Source organism: Ambystoma mexicanum, chromosome 12 (genome assembly GCF_040938575.1).
Source record: "Ambystoma mexicanum isolate Mex_15411 chromosome 12, UKY_AmexF1_1, whole genome shotgun sequence".
Lineage (NCBI taxonomy): Eukaryota > Metazoa > Chordata > Amphibia > Caudata > Ambystomatidae > Ambystoma > Ambystoma mexicanum.
Window position 1 is genome coordinate 129,487,078 of NC_090936.1, and position 13,574 is coordinate 129,500,651.

The window sequence follows — 13,574 nt, forward strand, 5'->3', positions numbered from 1 at the left end:
ACCAGAAAGCAGAGTCTACAAGCCTTATTGATGTCAATAAGGTTACTAGCAACACTCCCAAACAACCAAAAACGCAGAGTCTGCAAAGGTTAGAGATGCCAAAATGAAGGTTACTAGCAACACTCCAAAAACAACTAAAAAGCAGAGTCTACAAGTCTTATTGATGGCAATAAGAAGGTTATTAGCAACACTCCCAAACAACCAAAAAGCAGAGCCTGCAAAGGTTAGGGATGCCAAAATGAAGGTTACAAGTCGAGTCTACAAACATATGGGATGGCAAAATGAAGGTTACTAGCAACACTCCCAAACAACCAAAAAAGCAGAGCCTGCAAAGGTTAGGGATAACAAGATGAAGGCTACTGAAAACACTCACTTGAAATGAAATATTTAATAATACATAAGTGTACTCCCTCACAATGCAAATTAAACCATAACTTCACAAGTCTGCCTCCTGATATTCCCGAAATTGCCTTGTGAGTTAGCTTTAGCTCATTGTTGCAATGTGAGCTTCATGCTGCTACACTGAGTTTATCGTGTGAATGCTTCATCTTTTCTCTGCTTTGGTCCTCTTGTTTTCTGATCTTATATTGTTACTCTAAAATTCGTAATTTTCCCAGTCCTGGGTATAGTACCTGTGTTATGCTTTTATTCCAGCATTTGGATGCACTGCATGGTTAAAAAAAAATAATATATATATATATATATATATATATATATATATATATATATATATATATAGTAGAAAGGAAAAAGTAATTGCACTTCTCCACACGAGGACAGCACTCTTCGCGGTTTAGGACGCCAGCATAAATCTCCAAAAAGTAAATCAATTCACCATTCACCAAAGGTTTTCATGCCAAATCCAGTTTTATTCAAGGCATTTAAACTCATGACGTGTTTCGCAACGCTCCCGTTGCTTGATCACATATACAACAAAATGAGGTTGCATACTGCTTTTAAGTACAAAAGGGCTCGGTCTCTATGATTCCGCCCTACATATTATTTGTCCTTCTTCTATTTCCACTCTTGAAATACCCCTTAAGCATTCTATGGCAAATGCTGGTGGCCATTTTGGAATGTGTGAGTTTCCATGCATAATGCATTATAACTAATACTTTACTAAGAACATCACAACTACTTCACAAGGCCGTTTGTTTTGCATACGCAGGTTTCCTTTTCTTTTTTCACAATTCTTGGAATATATTGAAATGATTTAAAAATAAAACCTGCTTACTGCATAATTGCATATTATTCCCAATATCAGCCTGGTTTCACAATCAAGTGCTGGCATTATAGAATTAATTGATTAATTAATTATTGATAGCACTCAGACCAAAATTGAATTTCTGTTTGTTGACTGCAAAAAGTGTGAAGAGCTATGTTTTTCCAATCGCTACGTATTTTGTAGGTTCAAGATTATAAAGTGCATAGTGCTGTAGACATAACTCTCAGTCCATTTAAAAACCTAAAGTGCATAGTGCAAAAGTGCTTTGTAAATATCTTGAACATTAGCCCTCACACAGTCAGTTAGCATGAAAGATTTCTAAAAAATACAAATTCTTATTTGTTACAGTTCGCTACAGAAAATTGTGCTACAGGTTCTCAATGCTACACACATGCAGTAATTTTCGTGGCCAGCATTAAACATGTAATGTATATATATATAGCAAAAAACGAACTGCAAAACAGCAGCTCACAGCGGCACTCCTCCATCTTTCATTCCAATAAGTACACCACACTGCTGTGCTTTCTCCATTGTAAAACGTCCTTTATTCTTTGGTGTGGACAGCCAAGAGCACACCCGTGAAAAAATCACAATAACGTGTTTCACCCCAAACTGGGCTTTGTCGGATTGTAACTGACATCATGTTTGCAATTGTTTATATTTCATTTCCTGTTTGAATTCAGTCTCTTTCCTGTATTGGAACCACTAGACCTGTACTTCGTCCTTTGTTGTTTGCCTTTAAATGGCGGCCATATTGGATAGCTCTTTTCTTTTCTCAATACGGCGGCAATGGAGAGGGTTTTTTTGTGCAAAGCTTGCTTTTGGATAAAGTGCTTGAAATTCTAGATGACATATGCAGATTTGATGCATTTGCTCGAAATTTCATTTTGATGTGTTACACAAATAGATAAAATAGATACAGTGGCTAGTGCTTGGAAATCTACATTATATCGATTGATACATTAATAAAGATCAAGTGATCTTAAGCTTTAAAGACAGTGTTATTCCTATGCCTTTAGTATGCAAGGCTTATTTCAATTGAAATGTTTGATATTTCTACTATCATATATAGATACTTTCATTTTGTGCCTTACGATTTACTACTAACTGGATATTTTATATTACCATGTGAAAATATGTTGTATTTACCTGAGGTTGGAGTTCAATATATCAGATAGTAAAGTGCCTAGTGCACTAAACAGTGTTGACTCCTGTGCTTTGAATATGCAAGGCTTATTTTGAATGAAATATTTGATATTTCTACTATCATGTGTGTATACGTTGTATTTGTGCCTTGCAATTTATTACCAGCTGGATGGTTATAATACCATGTGCAAATATGCTATATTTACCTGGGGTTAAAGTCCAGTTCATCGTCCAGGTTCCTCCTCTATATAAATTAAATAAATAAATAAGTAGAAGTGATTCCACGCTTTATAACACTGATGGGCCAGCTTGGAATTGCTTAATTTTTCCGTTCTTTGTATGTTTGTTTGTTTTAATGCTTATAATGCGGACCCGACCCGAAGGTATCAGGGTGCAATAGGCATCAAGCAGGATTTTCAGCTTTAGTTACATTGCTGTGCAGTCACAAGAAAATGCAGTATATACAGGATATGTACAGACAATAGGTCATATCTAGCTCCTATACTTCACATTAAAATATTTATACCAAACAACGTTTAACGTTTTTAATTGAGTTTGTCTCGAATTATTTAGCAGTGTAGATTCGTGCTCCTGCATTATGCTTCCACAATGTAGACCCCATTGTTTATAATGTGCTATTTGCTTTGTATTCTATTCCCAGGGGGTGCACGAATCCAAAGGAGTCTCCGAAGAGTACATGAAGCTGGAGCTGCTAATCCAGAGGGTGGTGTCCCCCTACCTCGGCACATATGGCTTGTACTCCAGTGAAGGGCCCTTCTCACACTCCACCTGCATTATGGGTAAGCTTTTGCATTGACCTCGTATGTGTGTGATGGGATGGGTGCTCTTGCGGCAACCACAATACGTAGTAGTAGTAGTTGTTTTCCTTGGTCTGATTAGGTTTTTCTGCCTCCAGGTTGTATGCTGGAAGAATCGGTTATTCCATTACTCCATTGAGTTCTCGCTGCACTCTGTTCTGCAGTTAGGGCACGGCTACTTGGCCAAGGTGTGGTTATTTTGGCACAATAGAATGCCGAAGGTAGGGATGAAGCGAGGTGGGCAATTGTTGCGGGCAGTATATGTGGAGAGCATGCCGGTACAGGTTTAGTAATCCATTATCACATGCTTTACTCAAAATGAGATGCTACCTCACCCGATGCAGAATCTATGGGGGGGGGGCTTGATTGAACTACTGAGATAATAACTTTAAAACTAAGTCCTGCATTCTTAATCCCTCACCAAACTGAGAAATTAGCCAGGAATACGGCTGGAGGAAATGAGAACATCTGCCGCCAGTATTCCTAAATCTGCTGAATTCAGAGTATACTTTCCCCCAGTGGTAAAAGTAACGCTATTATGGCAATACCAGTGGTGGTATTCCATTCATATCATGATAGAACTTGATAATGCACAATAGAGGTACATAGCAAAACAAAAGAGGTGATACCTGGAAGGTTTAGAATTAATCTTTACCTCTGGCACTGCTCTGGGCAACCCTCCAGACCATCGTTCAACTGCCAAGCCATTACAAAAGGGGAAAGACCGATGGTCTGGAGTGTTGCCCAGAGCAATGCCAGATGTTAAGATCAAATCTAAGCCTTCCAGCCATCATCTCTTTTGTTTTGTTGTAGTCACACCGAGTGGGACGGGTATGCCCAGACGTGGGTTCCGTGTCGGCTGGGCCTAGAGACCCAAGCTACTCCTCACTGATGAGGCCCAACAAGACCAAAACATGTTTGGGGATGTGTGTGGTCTCGTGCAGAAGGGATGTGACCAAGCAGTTTGGGATGGACTGCCCCTTTGGAGGTGGGACCAAGCCTGATTTGCATATGGTCTTTGCCCTTTTGTAATGGTTTTACAGGTGAAGAACGATGGTCTGGAGGGTTGCCCAGACCAATTGGTTCAGATATATTCTAAACCTTTCAGCTATCACCTCTTTTGTTTTGCAATAGAAGAACGTACCATTACTGTACATTTTTAAATGCACAAAAAAGGTATTTTCTGACACTGCTATAAATTACATGGGTAAGGTGATGTGGAGTCTCTAGAGATGCCCATACTTTCACCCCCCTTACAATGGGCCAATTAAAATACTGTTTCCTGGACTGAAAGAAAACACTTCCCTTCTGAACAATGAAAACGGTTCAAAAACCTTTTGAGACACTTCCAAAATGGGTATCCCCACCTCTGGGGAAGCTATAAAAACGGTCAGATTACCATTAAAAAAAATCCACCTCAACATACCACTGGTGGTATTTCAGTTCCTACTTCTGAATTGTGCAGGTGGTAAATACACAAGTATTCAGCAAATGCTGCCATTATTACCAATACCACCGAACATTTAATGATGCAATAGCCTTTCTGTTCAGCTGATTAGGGCGTCTTCACCCTTTGGTCATCATTTCAAATCTGATGGAAAGTTTTACAATATCAATTGAATTGGACTATGCGAAATGGTTTGGTGTGTTGTGATAGTTCGGTTTTCACTAAACAAGTGGTCTCTACATGCACAAATCTCCATCCATGTCAGGGAGTTTGCCATTCTTCTTTGATTCTTGAGTCATGAAGGGAACATTTTGAAACATCTTAAAATTTTAACCACCCTTCCATATTTTTAGGCATAATTGATGCTTGCTGAATGACTGGCTAGATGGGATGTTTTCATTGCTACCCGTCTCCAGCAGTAGAGCCACACCTCAAATGTTTCAGAAGCACCAGAAAAGAGTGTTAGTTTACTACAGTTTGAATTGATTAAATTCCAGTGAATTCACCAAATCCCAAATGTATTAGAGTGCTGTTGGATGTTGATGGCAATCCAAGACCAGTGGCTTTAATGCAAACATGCTATGGCAAAGTCAACGGTTTGGGCTTTTGTTAGGGTGTTATGAAGGCATCATGAAGGACACAGACAACAGATTCCAAATTTAAAACAACTAATTTTATTAACTTAAATGTCAGGGTGGAAAAAGGCCTAACTTTCCCTATGCTAAGGTGGGATTTCCCTACCTAAATAAAATGAACAGAAGTCTGAGTCAAAGAGTTCTTAGCAATCTGTGTCCAAACCCTTACTTGCCCTCACAACTATATCTGTAGAATGTGTAGGGATGTTTGCAACCAAAAGAAAACCGCGTTCAATACAAAGTTCTGAGCTTCTTCCAGCTCGCAGCTTCAGCTCGCAGCTTCAGTATAAAACCAGCTCGCAGCTTCCTTTCAGCTCCCTTCCCCAAGTATAAAACCAGCTCCCAGCTTCCTTTCAGCTCCCTTCCCCAAGTATAAAACCAGCTCCCAGCTTCCTTTCAGCTCCCTACCCCAAGTATAAAACCAGCTCACAGCTTCCTTTCAGCTCCCTTCCCCAAGTATAAAACCAGCTCGCAGCTTCCTTTCAGCTCCCTTCCCCAATTATAAAACCAGCTCGCAGCTTCCTTTCAGCTCCCTAGCCCAAGTATAAAACCAGCTCGCAGCTTCCTTTCAGCTCCCTTCCCCAAGTATAAAACCATCTCGCAGCTTCCTTTCAGCTCCCTACCCCAAGTATAAAACCATCTCGCAGCTTCCTTTCAGCTCCCTTCCCCAAGTATAAAACCAGCTCGCAGCTTCCTTTCAGCTCCCTAGCCCAAGTATAAAACCAGCTCCCAGCTTCCTTTCAGCTCCCTACCCCAAGTATAAAACCAGCTCACAGCTTCCTTTCAGCTCCCTTCCCCAAGTATAAAACCAGCTCGCAGCTTCCTTTCAGCTCCCTTCCCCAATTATAAAACCATCTCGCAGCTTCCTTTCAGCTCCCTACCCCAAGTATAAAACCATCTCGCAGCTTCCTTTCAGCTCCCTACCCCAAGTATAAAACCAGCTCGCAGAAAACCAAACAGTTCCACAAAGAAAAGTCTAAAAATACCCTTTCTTGGATTTAGGATGCAATAGTCTTATCCAGGTCTCAGGACTTCCTTCCCCAAGTCAGGACTCGGGGTTCCCTTCCCCAAGTTTCAAGTTACACAGTTAAAAAACAAAACACAACATATCCCTATCTTCTCAATGTTAAGTTCCACAGTTCAGTTAATGTTGTTTTCAAATTGTATTCTATTGTATTGTTTATTCATTTATATGGCACTCCAAACCCTTAGGTATCTGAGCGCAGTACAGGTTACATAAGGTGCATAGTTTACAGGCATATAGAAAAAAGTGGGACATTTTACAGCATTAATACAATATGTACAGTATTTTATACATTATATACAGTTTCCTAGTATGCGGATACAGCCTAAGATATGACAAGATACTTTTTAGCAAAGCAGTGTGCAGATGTAGTGGACAATATCTTGTGGGGGTGTATCCATTCAGTAGTCAAGGGAGGGCAGCCATAGTTTGGTGCCAGATTTAAAGGTGTAGAAGGAAGGTATGGCTCTTGAGGAGTCCAGGATGGAGTTCCATAATTGGGCAGCCATGACTGGAAAACTGGTCCCTCCTGCTTTTTTTATTTGTATTTCGGGATTCTGAGACTGTTGGTTTTTATTGCCTTTCTGATAGGGCGTTCTGAGGTGTGTCTGGTGAATCTATCCACGAGGTATTGAGGAGCCTTGTTGGTAAGGCATTTAAAGGTTCGGTTTAGAGATTTGAGTTTTATTCTGTCTTTTATGGCGAGCCAATTGGTGGCACGTCTGGTGTGGGAGATATGATGCGTTTTTGGGATGCCTAAGGCAGTTCTCAAAGCGTTATTTTGCAGTATTTGCAGTTTACTGATGTTGGGTTTGCTGGTGCTCATATAGAGGGCATTGCAATAATCCAGCTTTGACAGGATGAGGGCCCATGCAATCGTAATGCAGCTTTCCGTGGAAAGGAATGTTTGCATGCGTAGATCAATTTACACGTGTAGCTAGTTGCAGTTAAGTTGTTTATTGAGGTTTAGTGCCGAATCCAGATAAAAACCTAAAGTATTTACCTCCTTGGAGACTTTAATGGTTATTCCATCAATGTTGACAGAGTTGTATTGGGGAGAAAGTTTGTTCAGTCTGTTGGATGACCCAATGAGTAAGAGCTCAGTCTTATCATCATTGAGGCACAAGAAATGGATATCCATCCAGGTTTGTATTATTAGGTAGATTTTGTTGATCAGGGCTACATCTGCGTCGTAATCTCCTTAGATAGGGATGAGAATCTGGGTGTCGTCAGAACAGTTGGTATATGAGTCACCCAGACTGTCAAGTATATCAAAGAGAGGCTTAGAGAATATATTATATGTAGTTGGAGAGACACAGGATCCCTGTGGTACTCCACATGTAATTGGTACTGGATCCGCTGCTGAAGTAGGTGAGAACACTCTCATGGATCTTTTGTTGAGGAATGAATTTATCCACACAGTAGCTTCCTTAGAGAAATGAGCGGCCGATTTAAGATGGTTGCACAGGACTTTATGGTCAACTAAATCGAACACGGCAGAGAGGTCTAGGAGGAGGCGAATGGCAGCTTCTTCTTTGTCCTTTCGTTCCTCTGTTTGCTTCTTTAGGTCGATGAGAGCTGTCTCAGTTCCGTGTCTTGGTCTGAAACCCGATCGCCGGGTATCTAGAAGGTTATTAGACTCCAGATAAGATTGAATCTGGAGGTAGGCAGCCTTAGCCCCAATTATTAGAAGAAATGGTACCGTTGTAATTGGCCTATAGTTGGTAGGAATGCTTGGGTCTAGATTTGGCTTTTTTAAGAGGGGTAGTACCCAGGCGACTTTTAAGTTAGTGGAGACTGAGCAAGTTTTAAAGGAGGAGTTAATGAATGTGGTAATGGAAGCCGCTAGGTCCCTAGCTGCCTCTTTAATAATAGATTCTGGGCATGTGCCCCCAAGGCATCTGGAAGGTTTAAGTGAGGTGATGATATTTCCCACCTCAGGTATTGAAAAGTAAACTGATTACTTGGTTTGTTTTGATTAGTGGCAACTTCTTGTAATATGTTTTCTTGAGTCTCTAAGACATTCCAGTGTAACGTAGCTTTTTTGGAATCGATTTTCTTTTGGAGCGTAGACATTTTGTTGCATAGGGCGTTTTGGATATCCGTGCACCAGGTTTTGTTTCTAATGCACGTTTCATTGGGAATGGTAGGGGTTATAGTTATCTTAGGATGGAGAAGAGTTCCCTTGTGCTTGAATTGGCTTTTTTAATTCTTTCGTTAAATGTCTTTTTTTTTGTTTGAATGATTTCCTTTGTATACCTGTATGCAAGAGAGGAAAGATTTTTTTAACTCTGTTCAGACAGTTTATTTTTTCATCTGGCTTCTGCATGTCTTTTCTCATTGCGTAAAGCTTTTAGGCTAGGAGTGAACCAGGAGTTCAAATGAGCTGTAGGTTTCTCTTTGCTCATTTTTAGCGGAGCAATCGAGTCGATGGCTAAGTTGATAGTATTGTTCTACAGGTTAACACGTGCTGATGGGTTTCAGATGAGGTTGGTAGGGTTGGTCATAGGTTGGATGAGGGCCAGGAGGTTATTAGAAATTATATTCTGTTTCTTTCTTGTTAATGCTGGTGGAGCCATCGTCTTGGCTATATTGTTTTGAGGGATGTCTTGTATGTTGAGCATGATCAGGTAATCTGTCCAAATGCATGGTTCAGTAGTGGTTATAGAGGTTTTGCAGTTGATATCGCAATCCAATCCAGAGTGCAGCCTTTTGTATGCATAGGTATACTACTCCTGAGGGTATTGCCTGCTTCCTTAATTGTATTTGCTAATATAGTAGCATTCACATCGTTGGGATTGTTCAGGCCTAAATTGAAGTCCCAAGTAATATAGTTTGAGACTCTGGTTTAGTATTTGTATTAAGGAGAGCCGTTATGTCTTCTTCAAATGTCCCGATAGGGCCAGGGCGTCTGTAGACAAGGTGCATGGTAATAGTACGTGAGGCTGATGGGGGTAATTTAACTGAGAGGAGTTCAGCAGAAGGTATAGGCGTGTGTTCAATAGCTCTCAAGCCCAGGTTGGATTTGGAGATGAATACGACACCTCCCACTTTAAAGTTTCTCTATCTAACCTATTAATGGTGAAGTTGTCTGGGACAGCTAGTGAGATGGTTGGGACAGCTGCTTTGTGGAGCCACATCTCAGTGACAGCTAAGAAGTCTAACTGGTTGGCCACAATGATGTCAGCAATGTCGGTGGCATGGGCTACTAGGAATCTGGCATTAATAAGTGCCCCTTTAATTTCATGTGTGTTCTTGATGGTATTCTTGTCTAGGCAATTGGAGGGTTTTGGGGGGGGGGGACCAGACTCACCAGGGGGTTTAGGTTGAGGGTTTGTTGTGTGCTGCTTGAAGGGAATCCGAGTGTTCCATGTGGAGGGGGTGGATGAGAGATTGGTAAGTCTAGAGCCTAGTCTATGATTTCTCCAGTTTCTGGTACACGGTTGGTTATTTTTAGGTCTGCCTGCGAAGCGCTGAATCCATTGGGCTGGCATTATTAGGTCAGGTGAAGGTTTGCTAACTTTAGAGATCAATGGGAATTGAGCCTCTGTGGGAAAGAGAGGTGGCAAGAGATAGGTAGGCCTGATTTGGTTAGAGTGTGGCAAGAGTTAGTGAAAATAAGATGGGGTAGAGTACTTATGATGCAGAGTATCAATAGAGGGACGGGAGCCTTTGCATAGGTGTGATTCGTGGCGGTATGAGGGACAGTTCTAGTGGGTGAAGCAATAGTACAGCACAGGCTAAGCTAACAAACAAGGCGCTGAGTAAAAACACAAGCTGATCTAGAGGCAATACAGTGAGTCAGGTGCAGGCCATTCTCATAGACAATTCACTAAATGATGTGCAGGCTATTTGGGTCTGCAATGCAATGAGTCGGACACGAGATATTCAGTGTGAGAACAAAGAGTGAGACCCCGGCTGTTCTGATGGTCAATACCTAAAGTACGATACAATGGCTAAGCAAAGTTAGGCAGGCTGATGGTCAGAGTATTTACTAATACACATAGGCAGTGCGCACTAGGATGTCTGATGCGACATAGACTGTTCACTTTAAACATCAATTCTAGTAACGTAGAAAGGCACATGACATACTAGGCACTGTAAATAGGTCAGAGAATGGGATTACATATAATAGGTAGCAACAAAGATGTACAGTGCGGGCATAGCTAACATCAGAGGCATGTAAAGGATGATGGAACAGTTATAATGATACAGTGAGTGCATCAGACTTGATATGCAATGCAGATAAAGTAAGTATACAGTAGATTTCAATTTGGGGGCACGGCAGGTACAGCGGAGGCCAGAGGGTCCCGCCTCGTGGCTCCGACGTGGCGTAGACAGGCACAGACAGGCAAGTGCCTTTAGGGGAGTGCGTTGAATAGGTGGGCTGGCTTACGCCTTCCGGCGGGCCGGTCCACAAAAGAAGTGAAGGGGTGCCAATGAGCGGCGATGCTGTTGCTAGGCAGTAGGTAAACAGGAACTTGCGGTGGCCATTTTGGGATGCTCTCCAAAGTTTGCACGTGGGAAATAATAGCGAAATATTGTCAAAATGGGGCATTCGCTTCCTCCAGGACATAGTTAGCAGTATGGAAAGCCTCCCTGGCTGAGGGGGGCTATGTGCAGCTGCAGTGCAGCTATGATGCGCACACTAGCTGCTTACCAAGGTCTGCAGCTGGATGTTGTCTTATCGATCAGCAGCAGCTGATGGTGGCAAAGGTTGGGTTAGGCTCCTGCCCACCCGATGATCAGGAGAGAGGACACAGGCACAGACAGGCTGTGAAAACAAAATCAAAATATCGAGGCTGAGTACCCCAAAAGGAAATACACTGAACACGGGTTACAAAGGAACATACAAAGTACTTTATTTTATACTGATTCCAGTTACTAAGAACAGAGCAAAATCAGATAGCTATCGGCCCTCTGTGCAACACAACGAACTCCAGCGTGTTTCAGTGTGTTCAGTGAGAGACGCTGTACATTAGAATGCATTGGTTTTTACCCTCTTTGTGAGCACGATGTCCAGCCCCACTTCGGGTTAATATTCCACTAATACATCACTGATCTAGGGTTCATGCCAAGTCTCGCACATCCGCATATAACTGGTTTGCTTTTAATACATATATCAACAAGCCTATACGGCAACTGTGTATTCTGTGATTTCCCATGTAAGTCTTCTCAAACATTAATGCAATGTAGTTTAAACAAGTGTTCTACGTTCAGTATTTGAATACATTGTTCTTAACGTATGCTCGTGGATTAGTTTCATTGCATGAGTAATCCTTTACACACAGGTCAACGAAGGACAAGGTCTCAATTCACGACCTCAACAAGTGGCCTGGAGGCAAGTTACATATTAGCTACATACATAGGTCAAGACGGCCATGTTGTATTTTTGGAATGACATCGTACACCATTTTAACTCACAGGGTGACTTTACAAAGCGAACCTAAAATGGCGGATAGACCTAAAATGGCGGCTTACACTGATTTTAAGGTCAGGACCTTTCAACCCAGATTTCTTCGCAAGCGACTTATAAGCAGCTTGGCGTAGGCCAATAGACATATATTTATTGCGATAGGAGGCACGATATAATTTCTCATTTGACAAACCCTCCTTTTGGCCTATGCCAAGTGCTAAAACTACTTTGGATCTCCTTGCAAATAACTCCATGCATCATCGTCCATGCACCCTGAATCACTGTCGGAAATATCTATTGCCATTAGGTCATTCGCTAAAATTTCTTTCAACACATATTCTTTGGAAGTTTTATCTGGGGCATACACTTTATGACCTATTGTACCTATCGCTTGTGCGCAACATCCCCCTAGCATCGAACATATACTAGGTAGACACTGAATACAGCAACAAAGAAACAGAATTCCCAAAATAATCAGCAAGACTGAAAGAACTTTCCAAACCCAAGATCGCAAGAAGTCCCAGAACCAAGCGCTAAGATCACAGTTTCCCTCAGGAACATGCACTTCTGAACTAAGGACGTGCAGATTCTGTATTGCCTTGAAGATGGTTGGGGAGGAATCTGGTACGAAAACACAGCAAGCGGACCCCACTAATTTACACACTCCACCACGTTCAGCCAGAATGACATCTAATGTCATCCGGTTTTGAACTGCTACTAGTCTTATCGCCTTTTGTTCGGTGTCCAGTCATAATTTCGAATGAAAAATTTCGAAAGACAAAAAAGTCGAATCAAAAATGTCGAAAAAAGAAATGTCGGATTATTTTTTTTTTCTATATTTTTTTTTTGGCTCTAGTTTATATAAAAAAATAGGTAAAAACAAAAAAAGGGGGGGCTGGGTGGGGGAACCACCCCATTTCGAAAAAAAACCATCATTAAAAAAAACATTCGACATTTTTTTTTTCGACTTTTTTTTCGACTTTTTTTTTTACTTTTTGACTTTCGAGATTTTTGTATTCGAAATTATGTCTATAAACCCTTTTGTTCTAATGTCATATTATAGAGTATGTCCGTGGTCCGGTTGATGGTTCTCTCCAGTACTCTCGCTAGTCTTCTGATATCTTCGGAATTCACTATCTGCCCCCAAAATGGCACAATTGATTTTGCTATATCTCCCAAGATTTGTGCTGGGGTGTCACCATTCTCATCCCGCCGTGGACGAGCCTTTGAAACTTCTTTTGTACTAGCTATAAACACCCCAGGTAACAGTATCCCTAAATAACAGGTTCCCTGCCAATCCCTGGGCAACCATGGGAATGCTACATTACCGCAGACGAAGTAGACAGGTTCGCCTACATACAAAGGTCTGTTTTCCCCAGTCAAATTTGCAACGTTGGCACAACCTAGAAAATCTCCCATTGACTGAGTTCCATTCCTCTGTATGCAAAAAGAAACTGAATCAGGGTTATGATTAACAGTGTAAGAAGGAGGCATGGCATCCTTAATGCCTATCGGAGCCATCTTAGAGGAAATCAAAGATTGGTAAGGACGAGACAGTCTATCGGAAGGCCTAATAGAAGCAACTTTAGGTTTACTCCTGTTTGCGAAAAGCGAACATCCCAGGGGAGTCAAAACACGTTTCTCAAAACTATTCAAATTGGTGCCATCAAAGTTCCCTGAGGTGCTATCATTCCAACGGCCAAAGAACAGTGCTCTAAGAGAAGCATAACAAGCAGTTGTCAAAGGTAAAGGATGAATATACCAACCTAGCCCCTTATCCCCGTGTTGCGGTAAATGTGAGCAGACCCAACAGTTAAACTTATTAAAAATGGCATGTGTAGCATTCATGATAAGTAGTCGAGT

At 41.5% G+C, this 13,574-nt stretch overlaps 1 protein-coding gene across 11 annotated transcripts in view; it reads left to right on the plus strand.

The window, feature by feature from the left end:
* The window catches only part of PRR5 (proline rich 5), an 817,096-nt gene that overhangs the window by 724,780 nt on the left and 78,742 nt on the right, over nucleotides 1-13,574 (plus strand). For all 11 annotated transcript variants that reach the window (XM_069628149.1, XM_069628148.1, XM_069628151.1 and 8 more), the window contains one exon: nucleotides 3,033-3,171. In XM_069628149.1, the coding sequence (XP_069484250.1) occupies nucleotides 3,033-3,171 (139 nt within the window). The remainder of the gene's footprint in view (nucleotides 1-3,032; nucleotides 3,172-13,574) is intronic.